This window comes from Urocitellus parryii, chromosome 6 (assembly GCF_045843805.1).
Source record: "Urocitellus parryii isolate mUroPar1 chromosome 6, mUroPar1.hap1, whole genome shotgun sequence".
NCBI classification, from domain to species: Eukaryota; Metazoa; Chordata; class Mammalia; order Rodentia; family Sciuridae; genus Urocitellus; species Urocitellus parryii.
The window spans coordinates 132,261,750-132,283,755 of NC_135536.1; the positions used below are offsets into that span (position 1 = coordinate 132,261,750).

At 38.3% G+C, this 22,006-nt stretch overlaps 1 protein-coding gene across 2 annotated transcripts in view; it reads left to right on the forward strand.

The window, feature by feature from the left end:
* The first annotated feature begins 237 nt into the window (after positions 1-237).
* Sec11a (SEC11 homolog A, signal peptidase complex subunit) overlaps positions 238-22,006 on the forward strand; it is a 40,394-nt gene continuing 18,625 nt past the window's right edge. The window contains exons 1-2 of one of the 2 annotated variants that reach the window (XM_026388257.2): positions 238-596; positions 18,260-18,369. In XM_026388257.2, the coding sequence (XP_026244042.1) occupies positions 546-596; positions 18,260-18,369 (161 nt within the window). In that variant the 5' untranslated portion in view covers positions 238-545. The remainder of the gene's footprint in view (positions 597-18,259; positions 18,370-22,006) is intronic. The other variant, XM_026388256.2, reaches the window with a different exon arrangement.

The window sequence follows — 22,006 nt, forward strand, 5'->3', positions numbered from 1 at the left end:
ACCTCTACGCGAAAAGCACCTACTGACACCAGCTTAGCCGTCAGCTTCCAGGAGCACGGAACCGCAAGTGCTCGACCAGAGAACTGACTGCCTGCCAGGAGACACGTCCAGGGCCACGCCCAGCCAGCGCAAGCCCGCGCGGGCGCTGGGTCGCTTCAGCCCGCCCGGCACTGAGATTCGGCTTCCGACTGGCCAGGAGCACACGAGGCCCGCCCTCCAAAGGTCGCAGGCTGGTCTAGCCATCACTTCCACGAGGAGCCGCCAAGCTGAACCGGACACCGCATGATCCCGTCGGTTCCCAGCCGTCAAGGGCCAAACCGGGAAGGCTCTCCCACCGCAAGGGCAACCTGGACTGCACTTAGGAGGGTTGTGAGTTTCTTGTCCCTCTGCACTGAGAGGGCGGGCCGCGTCGGCTCCCGCCCCGGAAGCGGAAGTGCAGGCGCCGCGGGGTCCCGTCCACTGTGAGCCGGGCCAGCGCGCCAGCGGTTTTGCCGGTAGTCATATAGTGCTTCCTCGCTGCCGGTGTCCCGCTAGTCGGTCCCGCCATGCTGTCTCTAGACTTTTTGGACGATGTGCGGCGGATGAACAAGAGGCAGGTGAGGTTGACTCCCCTGTTTCCTCGGGTTCTTCTTGTCGTTTCGAAGCTGCTGCTGCGGGCCCCGGAGGAGCTCTGAGCCCGGTGGAGGGCCTGCGCGGTTTGACGCTGGATCATCCCCTTTCTTTGGAGTTGGTGGCCAGACGCCCTTTGTCCACCAGCTGTGTTTAACCCCCTAACTGATTTTGGGTCTGTCTGGGACGGAGCGGGACGCAGTGTCTTCATGTTCCATTCTTCCCAGTGAGATAAAAATCGTGGAGCGCTTTATGGGAGTTGAGGTTTCTTATTGTTTTACACAGTGAAGGCAGTCAACTCGGTTTCTCCAATCGAAGCCACTGCCGCTGGGGTCCGGAGAAGGTCCAGGGAGACAAGGTTTAGCAGTTCGGAAAGGTGATTGTAGGCCCTACAAAAGCCGTTCCTATTTTCATTCCGTCGCTATCTTTCCAGTCCAGCTGGGCCCCAGCAGGCTGCACCGACTTTAACTTGGACGACTCTAAGCTTAGAGTCGAAATAGTTACTCTACTTGTCCTTGAGTCCACTTAGCAAGAAGTGGGCATTCTTGTGAATCTTTGGTTTTACCGTGCGATGTCAGTGACACAAGGATCTTGAAATTTAGGTCTCCAGATTTTACCCCTAAAGCTTACTTTGTCTTGATCTTGTTAGTACCAAAAGGTACTGAGAGTACTTTTGCAGTTATTTGATTATTACAAAAAGGTTGCTCCTTTTTGTCTTCTACACCATGTATGTCTGTATATCAGTTTTGCTTGAAGTCAGTCTTTTTTTCGTTTTGCTGTTAAGAATTATCCCGATGTCACTATTAAAGCCCCCCCCATTTGTATTTCGCATGGTTTATAATTGCCATTTAAGGAAGTAGGTATACACCCTTCCCTTACTCTTCTTCAGACTTTAGCTAGCTTGGTATCATCACCTCTTAAATGTGTCTACAAAATTTAGAGGTTCCAGTCAGATATTAGGAACATCTTTAAAGAGGAACTGACATTTAAACTGTAATTTGAAAGTTTTTTTTTTTTTTTTTTTTTGTGTGTGTGTGTGTGTGTGTGTGTGTATGTATGCTGGGGTTTGAATCCAGGGCCTTGTGCATGCAAGACAAGCACTGTACCAACTAACTGACTGTATTCCCAGCCCAAGATCTTTATTTTTGGTGCTGGGGATTGTACATAGTCTAAGCACTTTTCTGTCACTGAGCTACACACCTTGCCTTGAAAGACCTTAACGTTTTTGTGGGTTGTTTAGCATTTTGATAATTCAAGAGAAAAAGAATGGGAGAACATTCACTGAATACTTGTAGACATACTGTGTGGCAGGCTCTTGAGTCCACAGACATGTATAGGGCATACTTCCTGCTCGTGGTTTACCAGTCTAAAAGAGAAACAAAGAAAAATGTCAACTATTGATAACTTCTATAATAAATTATAGACAGGAACATGGTGAGAGAATTAGTAGGCTACCCTTTTTATATCCCTACTATGGAATGACTGGTTCAGAATCCATTACGTCCAGGACATTCAGGATTAGTGGAAGAGTATATGGTAAAATTGTCCTCCCTAACTTCTCAGGTTGTTAGGAATGGATGGGAAGGATTAGATAGCATAGGATAATGTGAGGGAGAGTTGAAATGAGATTTTACCTGTATATATTATTTGGAAAAAAGAATTGACAGCGATTATAGAGACTGAGTTAATCAAATGAAGGAAGACAGGATTTTGATCTGTCTTCTTCCTCCTAGAATTGCTGTTACTTGCATAACTTTCCTATTTATGCCTGTTTATATATGACACACATAACAAATGTCTGATTATTTAGTCTTGTTTTAATTTTTTCTTATTAGGTTATGGAGAAATATTTTATTAAATAAAGTCTGTACATTGAGTACAAAGCATGCCATTTAATGAGTTTTTACAGTTAGGTGTACACAAGATACAAAATGTTTCTGTTACCCCCAAGATCCTTTTTTCCTCTTTGTAGTTCATCTCACCCAGCCCTAAGCAACCGCAGCTTTGCTTTTTGTCAGTGTGGTGGGGTTTACACTTTATATATGGAATCACAGATTATGTACAGTTTTAATTAATTTTTTTCTCTAATCCCCTTACCTCCTCTGTGGTCATGAAAAATCAAATTCAGGGAAGTACTCCCACTGAACCACATCCCCAGCCCTTTTAAAATTTTGTTTTGAGACCAGATCTCTCTTAAATTGTCCAGGCTGGCCCAAAACTTGTTATCCTCCTGCTTCAACTTCTTGAATAGCTCAGATTACAGGCAGGCATCACTGTGCCAGGCCTCTATTTAATTTTTTAAAGAGGGTTTTAGGTTCATGGCAAAGTTGAGAGGAAGGTACAGAATTTCCCTTATACTTTGTCCTCTGACATGTGTCTACCCTCTGAGCATACCAACATCCCCTATCATACTGGTACATTTGTAACATTTGATAAACTACATTGATACATCATAATCACATAAAGTCCATAGTTTAAGGTTCACTTTTGATATTGTACAGTCTATGGGTTTGGACAAATGTGTAATGACATGTATCCACTATAGTATATAAGACTAATTTCATTGCCCTAAAAGTCCCCTGTGCATCACCTGTTCATCCTCCCAAACCCTGACAACATTGATCTGTTTATGTCTTCATAGTTTTGCCTTTTCTAGAATGTCATGTGCTTGGAATCATAAGAGTATATAACCTTTTCAGGTAGGTTTCTTTCACTTAATAGTTTGCACTTAAGGTCCCCCACTAATTTTTTTAGAACTGAATAGTATTCCATTTTCTGGATGTACCAAAGTGTATCCATTCACCTACTTAAAGACATCTTAGTCACAAGTTTTGGGAGTTAGGAATAGCACTGCTGTAAACATCTGTATTCTGTTTTTTCTTTTTTTCTTTCTTTTTTTTATTTTGGTGGGGGGGGGTGTTACTGAGAATTGAACCCAGGGCGCTTTACCACTGAGCTAAGTGCTCAGCCCTTTTTAAATTTTTGCCAAGTTGTTTGGTGCCTGGCAAAAGAGCTGAGGCTGGCCTTGAACTTGGATCTTCCTGCTTCAGCCTCCCAAGTCACTGGGATTACAGGCGTGCACAACCACACAGATTTTATATTTATTTTTGACAGCAGTGTATTCTGCAGTTGGCTTGAGAATTGTTAAAAATATTAGCGTTTTTACTCCATCATACCATTGGTTAATAGCATTTCTGATGCACATTGAGATGTTTTTTTTTCCTCAATAGGTAGAAAAGCCTATTCAGTGTTATCTTTAGTTTTAAAAAATTAATACTTATAAAAGTTAAATTTTATTTCTTCATGTATTGCAGTGCTGAGGATTGAACTCAGGGCTTCCCCAGTACTAGGCCAGTGCTTTACCACCAAGCTATATCCCCAGCTTATAAAAGCTAAAATTTTGAAACTAAGTTTTGGAATATGGGGTTTAAAAGCAACAACACTGGGAGGCTGAGGCAAGAGGATCAAAAGTTTGAGGCGAGCCTTGACAACCTAGGAGACCTTGTCTCAAAATAAAATAAAAAGGACTGGGGATGTAACTCATTGGTAAAATGCCCAGTTGGTTTAATTCAGTACCAAAAAATAAAAATATTTTAAAAATTTAAAAAAATTAACAAAAACAGCAACAATTTAGTTTTGAAGCTTTTCAAATCAATTCATAAATGTTATTCTATATAAAGTGTAGCAATTTTTTTTTTTACTAGTTGGTGGTGGACCTTTATTTATTTATTTAAATATTTATTTTTTAGTTGTAGTTGGACACAATCCTTTATTTTAATGTGGTGCTGATAATCGAACCCAGGGCCTTGCACATGGTAGGTGAGAGCTCTGCTGCTGAGCTACAACCCCAGCCTCAACCTTTATTTATTTTTATGTGGTGCTGAGAATCAAACCCAGTGCCTCACACATGCTATAGGCAAATGCTGTACCACTGAGTCACAACTCCAGCCCAAGTGTAGCAAATTTTAACAATTTTGGTTTTCCAGCAGTACCAGGGATTGAACCCAGGGCTTCACCCATGCTAGTCAAGTGTGTGATTTACCACTGAGCTACATCCCCAGCCCCCACCCTGACTTTTTTGTTTGTTTGTTTTAATTTTGATACAGAGTCTGACTGATTTGCCTAGACTGGCTTTGAACTTGTAGTCCTTTTACTTTAGCCTCTAAAGTAACTGAGAACCATCACACCATGCTAAAAATTTCATTTTCAATTACAAATCACCTGAAATTAAAAGATGTTTACTCACTAAGTAAATAAATATGTCATGCTGGATTATTTTTATGTTTACTTTCATTTTATGGTTACTTTCAATACAGGGGATTGAACCCCCAAGGGCACTGCTACATCCCCAGCCCTTTTTTAAATTTTGGGACAGGGTCTCACTAAGTTGCTGAGGCTGGTCTTCAATTTTCCATCCTCCTATATTAGCCTCCTAAATATCTGGAATTAGAGGTGTGAGTCCTTTTACTTTTTCACATATAATTTTTGGAATTTTCTTCTCTGTGCTGAAATTTTTTAATGGCCAGGGGATATTGGCAAGAATGTGATTGGATCTGTGTCTGAGTCTTGATGTGACTAATCTCTAATAGAAGTTTGCTTAGCTATCCCCAGGTTGATTATTTAATTGAATTTTCTATTACTTTACTTGCTTGATTGAATTTTCTTTGGGTTTTCTGTGTTTTTCTGCTTAAATGTAAAGTCCTGAAAACTTGATAGACTCCATCATTCTTTTAATATTTTTCTCTTAAGATTGCCAAATTCATTTTGGGGGGAGGGGAGGTACTGGGGATTGAACTCAGGGGCACTGAACCACTGAGCCACATCCTCAGCCCTTTTTTGTATTTTCTTCAGAGATAGGTCTCATTGAGTTACTTAGCACCTTCTTTTTGCTGAGGTTGGCTTTGAACTGTTGTTGATCCTCCTGCCTCACTGCTAGAATTACTGCTGTGTGCCACCACGCCCATCCTGGACCTCCCAACTCTTAATGGCTATTGTAGTATCTGATTGAATTTAAGGTATGTTTGATAATTTTGTTGTTGTAAATGAATTGACCCTCTTAAGACGTGCACATATATATATTTTTTTCTTTGAAACAGGGGCTCACTAAATTGTTAAGGCTGCCCTGGAACTTTCTATCCTCGTGCCTCACGCCCCCTCCCCGCCACCAATAGCTGGGAATACCAGTGTGCTGCACTACTGTAATGGCTGCACCCAGATTTTTCTTAGGTTGGACCTAATATGAGTAAATGTGCAGCAAATCGGAGGTGTATGCAACACAGAAAATCCATTACTGTTCTTTGCCTTTTTTTCTTTTTTGATGATTGGAAACTAATCTAATCTTGTTTAGGAATAGGAAAGTTTTTATCACTGATAGGGTGTCAGCATTCCTTAACAAATTGCCACATTTCAATGTAGAAATATTAACATCAATCTCCATTAAATACACAAGGAAATCACACGAAAAAAAATTAAACTGCCTTTAGCCATCCACAGGTATATTCATCTTGACCATCTAGAAATCATTTTCTGCCCTGTGTAACTGAAAAATCCAGAATGTAGCACCTAGCAAGGATTACAGATGTTTCTTGCTACTGTCCCTTCATACTTCACATCCTCATAACATTCTGTCCATGGACATAAAAACAAGCATGGTGGGCTGGGGATGTGGCTCAAGTGGTAGCACGCTCGCCTGGCATGCGTGCAGCCCGGGTTCGATCCTCAGCACCACATACAAACAAAGATGAAAACTAAAAAATAAATATTAAAAATTCTCTCTCTAAAAAAAGCTATTTTTTAAAAAAAACAAGCATGGTTATTCATTCTCAACAGTAGATGGTTCAAGACTAAAACAATAGAGATGAGCTCTACTTAAGCAGAAATTGTGATTACATTATAACTCTTCTCCAAAAGGATTGTCTTCTGATTTCAAGGAAGAAAGATAGAATTCAAGCTAAGATATTTCTGTCTAAGGTGCTGTAATTATCCTTTGTTTCTGTAATTGGTCACATGGTCATGGCTGTTTTCTTCCTGTACCCTCCACAAGAACCTAAATTGGTCATGGTTTCTTGCCTGATGCAGTGACTCAAATTTTCCTTACTGAAGAGTTAATGTCATGAGCAGTCCTACCTGAATTGCCTTTTTTTTTTTTTGTATGTGTGTGGTACTGGAGATTGAACCCAGGAGCATTCTACTCAGCTATATCTCTAACCCTTTTTATTTTTTATTTTGGGACAGGATCTCATTAGGTTGCTCATGCTGGCATTGTACTTATGATCCTCTTGCCTTAGCCTCTTGAGTAACTTGTGCCATCACTCGTGACCTACTTTTTTCTTCTTGAAATCAATTTTTATTTTCATCAAAATATTATATATACTTATATCGGGGGCTGGGGATGTGGCTCAAGCGGTAGCGCGCACGCATGGCATGCGTGCGGCCCGGGTTCGATCCTCAGCACCACATACCAACAAAGATGTTGTGTCTGCCGAGAACTAAAAAATAAATATTAAAAAAAAAATTCTCTCTCTCTCTCTCACTCTCTCTTTAAAAAAAAATATTATATATACTTATATACAAGAGATATATAATAAAAAACAGCAATATTCTAGCTATAGCAGAATTTTCTTTATTATTTATTTATTTATTTATTTTTAATTATAGATGGATACAATACCTTTATTTTATTTTGTTTATTTTTATGTGGTGCCGGGGATCAAACCCAGTGCCTCACACATGCTAGGCAAGTGCTCTACCACTGAGCCACAACCCCAGCCCAACATTTTCATTTCTTACAATTGTTTTTTTCTGGTTTACCCCCATGTATCTAAAAACTAATTGTTTATCTTGTTTCATAATAGATAGTTAATACATGAGGTTAAAAATTTTATGATGATGTATTTAGCTTTCTTATACTTGCCTGAACCTCCCCCAAACAAGCCACAGTACCTGACTTGTTTTTCTTAACTTGTATGTGGGAACCTTAGATGGGCATCAGAGGATCGCTCTCACCAGGAATTGAGCAATGAATATTTAATATAAAACATCGTTAACTAAGGGCTGGGAATGTATCTCAGTGGTAGAGTGCTTGCCTAGCATGTGTGAAGCCCTGGGTCCAATCCCCAACATTGGGGGGGGGGGAGTTAAATAGTAAAATATACATCACTACAAGAAAGGTAAAAGAGAACTCTTAAGGGGTTTAGAGGTAGCATAGGCAGAAAATAGCACTACCCAGTAGGATAAGGAAAGAGCTAACAAAGTACTTTCCTACAACCACCCTTCCTAAACTGAGATTTAGACCTCTTTGAAGAAGATGTAACTGCCACAGGAATTTGCAACCTCTTATTGCATGGCAGTGACATTTGACAGATTAGTAAGCTGGATCTGGTTCAGATTAGTCAGCTGGATCTGGCCTAATGAGAAGCTGAGAAATTTGCCAGAGCCCAACTATGATGTTCCCTGAGGTGAGCACTACTAGGCTCCTAGACACAGATCCACTACTGCTGTGTCGTATATAAACACCACTGGAACCAGGAGAATCCCCTTACTCCCTCTGTTGCCTAGCAGTGGCCCTTCAGCGCTCCCCCCCCCTTTTTTGGCAGTAATAGGGATTGAACCCAGTGACACTCTACCACAAGTTACATTCCCAGCCTCTCTACCCTCTCCACTGCTTTTTTTTGAGACAAGGTCTCATTAAGTTGCCCAGGCTGGCCTTGAACTTGGGCACCTCCTCTTCAGCCTCCCAAATTGGTGGGAATCCAGGTGTGCCCCACCTTTTATTAATAAAACCTGACATTGTTTAACCAGCTGGCAAAGGAGAATGTTATAAAATCACCCCAAGTAACACTTAGAAGGGTGTATTTGAAGTTGAGAGAGAATAAGTTGATAACTGGCCTACCTCCACTGTTCTTTCACACAAGATTTTTGAAGGCTGTGGAGGACATAGTAAGACATTTTACAATCTTGTGCTTACTACTGTAGTTTAGTTGCCATAAAATACGTTTTGTGATCAAAAGCAGTTTGTTTGGGATACTGTGATGCAGAATAAGGCCTTCCATAACGTTATGAGTGGTGATTTTGATAGGAACACTGAAGACAAAGAAGCGTGCCATCAGGCTTCATGATCAATTCTGAGGTTGTAATATCATAGCTATCTACTTTGGGTTGGTGCTAGGTGATTTATATAGAAACATAAAAACCAGGTCTAGAGTCTTCCATAGTCATCTGGGAACTCCCTGTGAGATAGTAAATGCAGGGTGAGGGAGGAAGCTCTCTCTTTAGTAAGGTTAGGAACCATGGGTAGAATGCATCGTGTTAACAAAAACAAACTAAAATGTAAACCCTTTCAACTCAGGGTCTTGTGCATGCCAGGGAAATGCTGTACCACTGAGTTATAGCCTCTAAAGCTATAAAAACTCCCTCTATGTCCACTGTATTAGGCATATCCCACACTTTTTACAATGTAGTATTTTTATTCAGTTCAAATACTTTCTAATTTCCAATTTCTTCTTTTACCATTAGTTATCTAGAAATGTGTTATTTGACTTCTGAATATTTGGGATTGTTCAGATGTCTTTCTATTATTGATTTTCATTCCATTGTAAACAGAGAATACACTTTGTATAATTTACATTATATAATTGAGATTTGTTTTGTAGTCTTGATGGTCTGTCTTGGTAAATGTTCTATATGTACGTAAAAGGAATTTAATATGCGTTTGCTGGTGTTGGGTGTTGAGCTGAATGTTCTGTAAATATCAATTAAGTCAAGTTGGTTGGAAGTGTTGTTTAAATCTTTTATATCCTTATTGATTTTCTGTTTTCTTGCTGTATCAGTTACTAACAGAGTGGTTTTGAAATTTCTGACTATAACTGGGCACGGTGGCACCCGCCTGTAATCCCAGCAGTTCAGGAGGCTGAGACAGGAGGATTCAAAGCCAGCCTCAGCAACAGCGAGGTGCTAAGCAACTCAGTGAGACCCTATATCTAAATAAAAAATACAAAATAAAACTGGGGATGTGGTGCAGCGGTAGAGTATCCCTGAATTCAATCCTCAATATCCAAAAAAAAAGAAAGAAAAGAAATTTCTGACTGCTCTATTTTGAAGCTAAGTTGTTTATTACATAAGCATTTAAGATTGTTATATCCTCATGGACAAACTTACTTTTTTATCATTATGAAATGACTACCATTGTCCCTGGTAATATTTTTTTGCAGAAAATTCTTTGTATGTTATTAATGCAGTCACTGCTGCTTTCTTTTTCCTTACTTATTTATTTTTGCAGTACTGAAAATTAAACCCAGGGACAAGCTTTCACTGAACTACACCCCTGGCTCAATTTATTTGTTTTTTTATTTTTGATTTATTTTTTAGTTATAGGTAGACACAATTTTTTTTTAAGAGAGAGAGAGAATTTTTTAATATTTATTTTTTAGTTCTCGGCAGACACAACATCTTTCTTTGTATGTGGTGCTGAGGATCGAACCTGGCTGCACACATGCCAGGTGAGCACGCTACTGCTTGAGCCACATCCCCAGCCCACACAATATTTTTATTTTATTTTTATGTGGTGCTGAGGATCGAACCCAGTGCCTTACACATGGTAGGCAAGTGCTGTACCTCTGAGCCACAACCCAGCCCTATTTTTTGTTTTTAGACAGGGTATTGCTATTGAGCCTGGCCTCAAACTTGTGGTCCTCCTGCCTCAGCCTCCCAAGTCATTGGATTACAGGCAAGACCACCACAATTGACTTCTTTCAGTACTTAAAGGTTTTGCTCCATGTCTTCTGGCTTTTGATACTTTCAAAGAGAAGCTGATGTTTTTATCATTGTTTCTTTTTACATATTTTTTTCTTGCTTTTATTTATTTATTTATTTTGATACTGAGCACTTTGTCACTGAGCTACATCCCCAGCTTTTTTTACTTTTTATTTTGAGACAGGGCCTGGCAGAATTGCTGAGGCTTGCTTTGAACTTGTAATCCTCCTTCCTCAGCCTCCCAAGTTGCTGGGATCAGAGGCATGCACCACCCGACCTAGCCAATGTTCTTTTTATCAATGATTTTAAGCAGTTTGATGATCATGTGTTTTGTTATAATTTTCCTCATGTTTCTTTTGCTTGTTGTTTGCTGTGCTTCTTGAATTGATGGGTTTATGGTCTTAGTCAAATTTGGATAAATTTTGTTTATGATTTCTTCAATTTTTTTTTCTGTCGTACCCCTCCTGGGGAATCCAATTACATTATGTTAGACTGCTTGATATTATTTTTCAATTGCTTTGTTCCCTTTTTTTCCGATCTTTTTTTTTCCTTTCCTAATCACTTTTTTATTTGAGATTATTTCTGTTGCTGTGACTTCAAATTGCTAAACTTTTCTGTGGTATCTAATCTGCTATTTTACTTGTGTAAGTTTTATTTCAGACATTGTGTTTTTTAATTTGCAGAAGTTTGATTTATGTCTTTTTTTTTTAAATACCAGGGATTACCCAGCAGAACTTAATCACTGAGTCACATCTCCAGCCCTCTTTTATTTTATGATGATGATGATGATGATGATTTCTGAGACAGGGTGTCACTAAATTGTTGAGGCTGAACTTGAACTTGGGATCCTCCTGCCCCAGCCTTTTGAACCGCTGGAATTACAAGCATATGCCACTGTGCCCTGCTGTCTTGGATATTCATTTCTTTCTCTATTTAACATGCTCAATCTTTTTCTGAACATGCTATTTTAATGTCCTTGTTTACTAGTCCTACCACCTCAGTCATTTCTGGGTCTGTTTCAATTGATTTTTCTCATCTGGGTCATATTTGCTAGTCTCTTTGCATGTCTGGTTTGTTTTTGTTTTGTTTTGCACTGTAGGGGTTGGAACCCTAGGGCCTCACACATGGTAGGCAAGTGCTTTACCACTCAGCTATAGCTCCAACCTTCATCTGGTAATTTTTTATTGGTTGCCCAACTTTGTGAATTTTACCTTTTTTGGGTACTAGATATTTTCATGTTTACATAAATATTCTTGAGCTTTATTCAGAGATGCAGGCAGGTTACTTGGAAACAGCTTAGTCCTTTCAAGGCTCTTTTGAACCTTAGGTAGATTCAGAGCAGCCTTTAGTCTAGGAGTACCATAAGTGACTAAAATCTTCCTGCATATTCTATTGAAAGCCCCATCTGTTAGGATTTCCACTCCAGCTGGTAGAAGCAAACTATTCCTACCCCATGTGAGCTTTGAGAATTATTCTGTCTGTTCCTTTTAAATGGTTTAAATCCTCAGTTTCCTTACATGCATGCATTGATCATCACCTAGTCCAAGACTTGAGAAGAAACCCTCTGCAGATTTCTGTGTAGTTCTTATTTCTGCACTGTTTTGTAGTCTCTAGATGCCTTTACCTCCTTTTTTTTTTTTTTTTGAGAGAGAGAGAGAGAGAATTTTTAATATTTATTTTTTAGTTCTCGGCGGACACAACATCTTTGTTTCCACCATCTCCCAATATCACCAAACTGGGAACCAAGCTTTTAACACAGGGGCTTCTGGGGTACATTCCAGATCCAAATGTTAGTAATTCTTTTTTTTTTTTTTTTTTTAAGAGAGAGAGAGAGAGAGAGAGAGAGAGAGAGAGAGAATTTTTAATATTTATTTTTTTAGTTCTCGGCGGACACAACATCTTTGTTGGTATGTGGTGCTGAGGATCGAACCCGGGTCGCATGCATGTCAGGCGAGCGCGCTGCCGCTTGAGCCACATCCCCAGCCCCGCCTTTACCTCCTTGAACTACCATTTCTTTTCCTTTTTTGATACCAAGGATTGAACCCAGGAGCACTCAACACTGAGCCATATCCTCAGTCCCTTTTTTGTATATTATTTAGAGACTGGGTCTCACCAAGTTGCTAAGGGCTCACTTAAGTTATGGAGGCTGGCTTTGAGTTCATGACTCTCATGCCTCATCCTCCCAAGCCACTGGAATTAAAGGTGTTTGCCACTGCTCCTGGCTATAAACTACCATTTCTTTATCCTTCAAGTGAACTACTGAGCTCTGTCCTGTGGTCTAGAAATTGTATTTGGTCTATAGGTTGGAGCAACTAGTCTCTCCCTGTTAGTTTCTGCTTTCTAAGTAATCACAGCCATATGCTACCTGGACACAGCCGCATGTCCAATGCCTGAAACCCTTGTTTTATATGTTTTGTTCAGTGTTTTAGTTATTTTAGGCAGGTAGGTGAATTTGGCTAAAACAGCATATTTTTGAGATTCACCTATATTTAATGTATCAATTCATTCCTTTCTATTCCTGAGTAGTGTTTGATTATCTGGAAATATTGCAGTTCATTTACTCACTGTTGATGGACACTTGAGTTATTTCAAGGTTGAGGCTATTATGAGGGAAACTGGTAAACAGGTGTGTGTATAGATGTATTTTCATTTTATCATTTGTTTGTTTGTTTGTTTTGCTATGTTGTCTAGACTCTAGACTTCAAATTCCTGGGTTCAAGTGATTCTCCTGCCTCACCCTCACAATTAATTGGAATTACAGGCACAAGTCACCTTACCTGGGCTGATCGGTCAGATTTTTGAAAGATGCAGCATACATTTATTTATTTGTTTATTTGGTGCTCGGAATTGAGCCCAGAGCCTTGTATATGCTAAACACACTCTACCACTGAGCTACACCCTCAACCCAGATTTTTAAAAAATTAAATTTACTATTATTGATATTATGCTTGTTTAAAAAGGATTTTTAAAAATTATCACTTAAGGTACATGCTGGGGCCTTTGGTGATTTTATTGGGTCACAGTAAAAGTGGGTATCCTGAGCTTACTTCAGTTTTGCCAGCACCACAAGTTTCACAGTTTCTAAATACTCCTCTTCCTGTGAGTTAGAAAACAGAATTGTGTTTATAGATTAGTGGTTTCTTAGTTTGAGGTCTTAAAATAAATGGAATTTAAGACTTACACAAACTACTATTTTGTAGTCTAAAACACATTTTTGCTTCCATGGTCAATACTGTCTTTGCTTGAAATTGCCATAAGTCTAAGTTTTGTGAAAATATTCTATATGTTTTTGTTTTTTACACTGCTAGGAATTGAATCCAGGGCCTCATACCTGCTAGACAAGCACTCTACCACTGAACTTTGTCCCTTGCTCCCAAATATCCTATGTATTGAACTTCACATAATCTCTTAAAATAATTGGAAACATAATGGTATGTTTGATACTGTAGTAGATATAACTGGACTATTAAATTATAGTATTTTAATTAATCTCAGCTATTTTTTTAAAGATAGAGAGAGGAGAGAGAGAGAGAGCGAGAATTTTAATATTTATTTTTTAGTTTTCGGCGGACACAACATCTTTGTATGTATGTGGTGCTGAGGATCAAACCCAGGCCGCACGCATGCCAGGCGAGCGCGCTACCACTTGAGCCACATCCCTAGCCCATAATCTCAGCTATTATTTGGCTGATTTTTTTTGTCTTATAATAGAGGGTCTGGTTTTTTTTTTTTTTTTTTTTTTTTAATCAGGGATTGAACCCAGGGGTGCTTAACCACTGAGCCACATCCCCAGCTCTTTTTTAATTTTGTTTTTTTTTTTAAATAATATTGATAAAAGGTCCTGCTAAGTTGCTGTGGCTGACTTTGAACTTATGATCTTCCTGCCTCGGCCTTTCAAGCGGCTGGGATAACAGGCATATGCCACTGCACCCACCTCATTGGTTTTAATAATATTGTTTTTAGTTTCACCTTGAACATTGAGGAACATACTGTTCAAGTCACTTCTTAGAAAACAATAATAGGACTATTCAATTCTGTGGTTGTTATTCTACACACACCACAATGTCTTATTAATAGTTAGCTTGATGTGATCAAATGGTATGAGTTTAAGTAGCTGCCACTTTATTTCTGCCAATACCAGATAAAACCTTTTTCTGATAATATACACTCATAAGCATTCAGATGTAGTGGTAAAGAAAGCAGGTACTGGGGCTGGGGATGTGGCTCAAGCGGTAGCGCGCTCGCCTGGCATGTGTGCGGCCTGGGTTCAATCCTCAGCACCACATACAAAACAAAGATGTTGTATCTGCTGATGACTAAAAAATAAATATTAAAATTCTCTCTCTCTCTCCTCTCTCACTCTCTCTTTAAAAAAAAAAAAGGCAGGTACTAGAGGGGCAGTAAGTTTCACTTTTTTTTTCCTACTTTTAAAAAATAAGTTTGACTTTTGAGTGAAGATCATTGGCAGAAAAAGAGGAGGAAAAAATAAAGGGAGTAGAGTATAATACTTTTCAAACTGTTTTTTAGATAGGGTATTTGTTTTAGCAAATAATATGCTTCTTTCTAAGTTTTTGCCCATAGATTGACTTAGCAGTGTTACACACAGGCACCTTTTAATGAACATACCAGTTAAACACAGTGAGGGACATTTAACTTTTGTATGAAAGGTGAAGAGGATGTGGTCTGGGGTTGCAGAGCATATGCCTAGTGTGTGCAAGGCCCTGGATTTCCATCCCTAGTACCATTTTTAAAAAGAAGCCAGGCATGGTGGCAGCACCCATAATTTCAGTGGCCTAGTAGGCTGTGGAGGGGCAATGCTAGTTCAAAGCCAGCAATTTAGTGAGGTTCTATGCAACTTTGTGAGACCCTTTACCAAAATTTTAAAAAGGGGGGCTGGGGTCGTGGCTCAGCAATAGAGCGCTTGCCTTGCACATGCGGGGCGCTGGGTTCAATCCTCAGCACCACATAAAAAATAAAATAAAACTTTAAAAAGGGCTGGGGATGTGATTCAGTGGTTAAGCACCCCTGGGTTCAATCCCTGGCACCCCCCTAAAAAAAAGAAGAGGAGGAGGATCTTGATAAATTTCACAATAATGATTCTATAGTAAATGTAGCATGACCTGTCTAAGGAAAAGGTTAAATATGGATGGGATAATGAGTTCCTTGCCAGAGATATAGGAAATTATAAAATTTATGTCATTTATTTTTCACTTAAAAGATACGTCATTGGAATAGGGGTGTAGCTCTGTGGTAGAACGCTTGCCTAGCTCAAGCATGGCCTGGATTCAATCCTCAGCACCACAAAAAAATTAAATAAATGATTATAGAGGGCACGATGGAGTGCTTCTGTGGTCCCAGCTACTCTGGAGACTGAAGCAGGACAGCCTGGCCACCCTGGGCAACAAAGCCAGTCTCAAAATAAAAAAAAGTAATCTTATTGGGTATCTTATTAAGTAACTCTTCTGACAGTCCTGTGTCTCAATCTTTCTGAAGACAAAGTTTTCCTCAACACAATATACTTGACTTGATAGGGGTGTAACTATTTTTTTTCTTATTTGTTTTACTGTGTATTTTTATGTTCATTTTATGAGGAAATATTAATATGTTTGATTATGGGATGTTGCCATAGACCCTGCTTAGAATAGCATATGTGGTCCATGCAGGTATTGTGTTTTAAAAATCTGGCTGATTCTGAATTCTAAAACATATCTGATCTCCCAAGGATTTTGAGTAAGGGATTATGGAACTAAACTTCCTAGTTTTTGTAAAATTCCCCAACCCCTCCCTCAGAGGTTCTGGATTGGGGCCTACAACCTGTCATTTACAAATTGGTACTATAAATGATATTTTTTGTATGGAAAGTTGAAAAATGAAGACTAAGCTGAATTCATGATTTTTTACCCCTGGTTGACCATGGTTACTTCTCAGAAGCTTGTTTTCTTCCTTTTATCATCTCCCCCTCCACTTCCTGAAATTAGTCATCTGAATAAAAAGATTGGTTTTATCTTTTTGAAAGCCTCCATCTTGAAGAGATGGTATTAGTTGCTGCTCTTTCTGCCAGTTGCTTTGCAGTCATCAGTACCTCATTTAGCTTCTCTGTGCCTCAATTTTCTCAACTAGAAGGGAAGGTGTCAGACTGGTCAGATGACTTATATGTTCCTACTATTCCATTATTCAGAGAACAGCAAATATTTCCAAATGTATCTTAGAAAATGTCCATTTATTCTTTGTGGATGATGTTTGTTAATTATACTGATATAGTATGTTATTCATGTTAATTGGAATGCCAGAAAAATTGTATCCTGGCTATCAGTATGGACTTAAGAAAATAAACAGTTTATTTATCTATGTGTTTTTGTTGCTGGGGATTGAACTTAGGCTTTGTGCATGCTAAATATGTGCTCTGTCACAGATCCACACCTCTAGACCCTTAAGCAGTTATATTTGAGTAGGTAATACTTGCATAAAGTAGAAACTTTAAAAACATGAAACTATGTATTAGAAGGTATTTCCCTTCCACTTTGACTCCTAGTCTCTCTTCCCAGAGGCAGCCACTCTCCCCAGTTTATTTGTTTATTTTTATGTGGTGCTGAGGATCAAACCTAGTGCCTCACATGTGTGAGCAAGCACTGGGCCATTGAGCTACAGCCCCAGTCCTCTAGAGATTCTTTTTTTTTTTTTTTTTAATTTATATATATAGACACACACACACATATTAGTTGTAGATGGACACGATATTTTTATTTTATTTATTATTTTTATGTGGTGCTTGCTAGGCAAGCTCTCTACCACTGAGCCACAACCTCAGCACCTCTAGAGATTCTTGATAAGAATAAGTAAAAATAATTTTTTTGTGTGTGTGTGTGGTACTGGGAATTCAACCCAGGAGTGCTCTTCATCTGAGCTACATCCCCAGACCTTTTTTTATTTTATTTTGATACACGGTGTCACTGAGTTGCCCAGGCTGACCTTGAATTTGTTATCCTTCTGCCTCAGCCTTGAAGTAGATAGGATTACAGGCATGTGCCACACATACAGCACATATTATTATTTTTTAAAATACAAAAATGAGCCTATATTATATATATTTTTGAAACTTGTTTTTGAACTTTATATTGTGAATGCTTTTTCAGGCCCATATTTCAGTCCTACATTTAAGATTCTTTGTAATCTGACCTTAATATGCTTTGTCAGATTTCTCTAGTATTTTCCAGCACCATTCTTTCATTTCTTGAAATATTTGCCTTGGGGTACATTTATCCTCTCTACTTTTACCAATTTTCTAATCTTGCCCCAACACACTTAGCTCACTTGAAATGCCTTTCTGTTCTATTTGCTTATTCAAGTCATAAAAACTTTAGGTTTGTAGAGTAGTGGAAATTTAGTAAGACAGAGACTGGTCTTCAAGGCTTAACTATGTGTCTGATAAGCTTAGAACTCTATGAAGTCTTTTCTCTCTGAGTTTTCTCAAGTATAAAATGAGGAAGTGGGGTTAAATGTTGTTGACTATCTTGTGGTTGTCAAGGAAGAAGTACTATAGAAAATTAAGTTCTAAAGTTCAGAAGCAAAGCTACATTACTATCACTGTTAGTGCATGTGGATGCTGTTGAATTTAAGCTAAATTATTATGAAGCCCAAATGAAATAGTTTATGTGAAAAATTCTGAAAATATTATGTTGTAATAAAGGTGTAATTAGTGTTTTAGTAAACAAAATGGAGCAGGGTACTTTAGGTGAGAGGAGGATTGTTCTGGGATGCTCAGGGTTTAATTATTATAGTATTTTAAAGAATGTCTCAGAACTTCAGCTGCCCTAACTTTTAAATTAATGGATACTACTTTCACTTGCTCTCCTGGTTGGGGATAATAGTGGATCTGATTTGTTCTCTTTTGTTCCTACAGCTATATTATCAAGTCCTAAATTTTGGAATGATTGTCTCCTCGGCACTAATGATCTGGAAGGGGTTAATGGTAATAACTGGAAGTGAAAGTCCAATTGTAGTGGTGCTCAGGTAACAATTTTTCTTTTCAAGGCATGAAATTGCATGGCATTACTTGGAAAAAATTTGAGATATTGAGTAACTTTTATCACAGTCCCTTCGAAAAACTCTTTCCCAGAAGAAGGCCTAGAAAAAAATTAGTTACTATTTCTCAATTATGAGAAATTCTCACCTTCTCAGGCACTCCATCAGAACCTTAAAGGGCCCATGACCTTTCTATAAAAGGTTAATATGGGAGGGGTTGGGGCTATAGCTCAGTGGCAGAGCACTTGCCTACCATGTGGGAGGCACTGGATTCCATCCTTAGCACCACATAAAAATAAATAAATAAAATAAAACAAATTTTTAAAAAGGATATTATGGTGAGCTTTATTTTTGGCACATCCCTTAAGAAAATTTCACTGTACTTTATTTTCCTGAAATTCTGTTGTTCATTCCTTACTTTGATAATTTAGTTGTTGGTTCATTATATTTTATGGTATCTCTAGAAATTAAAAGAGTTTTTATGCAATAAGAAGCATCACTAATTATTTTCTTATTTTCTGTTGACCTTTAAATATCAGTTCTAAACTAGACTGTACGAATTTTGAGGTATTAATCCCATCTTCTAAGGTGAAGATAATATTAAATTTCTTTTTCCACTCTCTTATCTTTGTATTTATACTCTTAGTGATCTTAAAATCTATTTTAGTATCTCATTTTTGGAGAATTTTCAATTATTTAATTGAATTATTATATTCTATCTTATTTTAGGCTTAATTTTGTAATCATTTCAAATCTTTTCTGGAAATAATAGAGTACAAATAGAAAATAAATAGACTAATTAACATTATCTATAATGTAGATAATAGTACATTACACTTTTTTTCTTAACCACTTTACTGAGGTACAGTTGATATTAAAAAAGCAGTATTTTTTTTCCTCCCCTTTTTCTTTTTTGCAGTACTAGGAATTTGGACCCAGGAACATGTACTGCTGAGCTACATCCCTAGCCCTTTTTTGTTTTTTATTTATTTTTTATTTTTTATTTTTGGGGGATAGTGGGGATTGAACTCAGGGGCCCTCAACCACTGAGCCACATTCCAGCCCCGTTGTATATTTTATTTAGAGACAGGGTCTCACTGAGTTGCTTAGCCCCTCACCGTTGCTGAGGCTGGCTTTGAACTCATGATCCTCCTATCTCAGCCTCTGGAGCCACTGTGATTATAGACATGCACCACCACACCCGGTTTGGTTTTTTATTTTGAGGCAGGGTTTTACTAAGTTGCTCAGGCTGTCCATGAACTCGGTTCTTTCTGCCTCAGCCTCCCAAATTGCTGGGATTATAGGTGTACACCACCACTCTCAGTTTAACATTACCGTTATCAAGATGAACCTGACTATTTTGTTTTCATTTTTTCATACTTCCAGGTTGAAGACATTAGGTCTCTGGTTTATTTTTTACTTTTCAGTACTAGGAATTGAACTCAGAGGCACTTTACTGAGGCGTATCCCCAGCCCCCGCACCCCACACTTTTTTTTTTTTTTTGAGATATAGTCTTGCTGAGTTGGTGAGGATGGTCTTGAATTTGTGATTCTCCTTTCTCAGCCCCCTGCCCCCGAGTCACTGGGATTATAGATGTACGCCACCATACTGGCTAGGTCTTTGATTTTGTTTTCAACCTTTATTTTATTGATTTATTTTTATGTGGTGTTGAGGATTGAACCCAGTGCCTCACACATGCTAGGCAAGTTCTCTACCATTGAGCTACAACCCCAGCTCTAGGTCTCTGATTACTTATACTTGCACTTTAATTCTCTCCTTATTAATCAAATGCAACTATGATTTTAGAGATCCAAAGAAATGTATGAATCTTGTTAGCCAGGAAAGCATTTAATGTATAAATCTCTGGCTCTTTGATTGTCCAGCTGCTACAACCTTGGGCAAGTCACTTACTTATTCACTAAACCACAGTTTCCTCGTCTATAAGATGAAGGTTAAGTTTTTTTTTTTTTTTTTTAAAGAAATGAAGGGGGCTGGGATGTGGCTCAGGTGGTAGCGCGCTCGCCTGGTATTGAGTGAGGCACTGGGTTTGACCCTCAGCACCACATAAAAATAGAATAAAGATATTATGTCCACCTAAAACTAAAAAAATAAATATATTAAAAAAAAGAAATGAAGGTTAAATTTTTTTTTAAAGAAATGAAGGTTAGACCTGGGGATGATGTCAGAAGACCTCTTCAGTTCTGAAATTATGTGCCCCTAAATTCCCAGCCTTGAATTCAGTAAGAGAGCTTCAATTTGCAAAGTATTTAAACAACCAACAGAAGGAGAATCCATACTAATTGGCACTCTGGGGAAAAGTTGTAGAGAAAGGGCCAATGGAGCCTTCTTCTGGAGATTCTTCTGGGACTCTTTCAGATTTAGTTCCCTTCGGTGGAGGTGTTTAAGGACAATCAGCCTCTAAACTGAGGGTACTGGAGTCAACAGGGAATTAGACTAGAGGACCTGCTCAAAATATTGATGATCCTGAAAGTAGCCTATTCTTCTGTAACTGATAAATTTGTTTTACGAGTTGGTACTTAAAAGCCACATTTGGACAATTAGGTAGCTAGGGTGTTTATATACTAATAAGCTTTTTTGTTTGCCAATCTAAGATCAAGAAAATAAATTAAGAGAGACCAGGTTATATTAGAGAAGACTTTGGTCAAGACTAGAAGGAAAGTAGTCATTAGAGAAAGGTAAAAAATTTAAAAAAAATTTTTTTTTCTATGCTGGGAATTGAACCCAGGAACTTATATATGCTGGGTAAGAGCTTTAACACTGAGCTACACTCTAACTCTAGAGGAAGGTAATCTATGTGATTACAGGGAGGCCAGGTAGGTTTACCTGGTCAGGGTTTTGTGTAACTTCAAGGAATATAAATTTTACCTGAAACCAAATATGTCTCAGAGGACTCAGGGTGACTACATATCCACTTTTAGGATTTTTATTTATTTATTTTTATGTAATGTTGAGGATCAAACCCAGGGCCTCATGCATGCAAGGCAAGTGCTCTAACACTGAGCTCTACCCCAGCCCCACTTGTAGGATTTTTGTGACGCTTTGGCTATAAAGACACTTCCATATTATTTTATTAACTAAAATTTCAGGTAATATTCAGAACCTAATGTTTTGCTTTGGAAGCATAACTCTGTTTTTAAAAAATTAACTTTTTTTTATATACCTTCTAAAAAATGGTTCCTCAGAAAATTAAAGTAGAACTTTTACATGATCCAGCAATCCCACTATTGGCTATGTATCCAAAAGAAATAAAATCATATGTTGAAGAGACATCTTCAACTCCAGTTTATTGCAGCACTGTTCATGGTAATGAAGAAATGGTAACAACTTCAGTGTGTCCATCAACTGAAGAATGGTAAAGAAAATGTACATGTATACAGTGGAATTCTATTCTACCGTAAGGATGAAATCCTGCCATTTTCATGGATAGAGCTGAATGGTCATTGTGTTACGTGAAATGACCAGGCACAGAAAGACAACTTCTCATACAAGTTGAAAGTAGAATACTGGATAGCAAAGGCTAGGCAGAGTAAGGGAGAGTGAAAGGTGGGGAAAGACTGATCTGTGGGTACTAAGTTATAGTTAGGAGAAATAAATTCTAGTGTC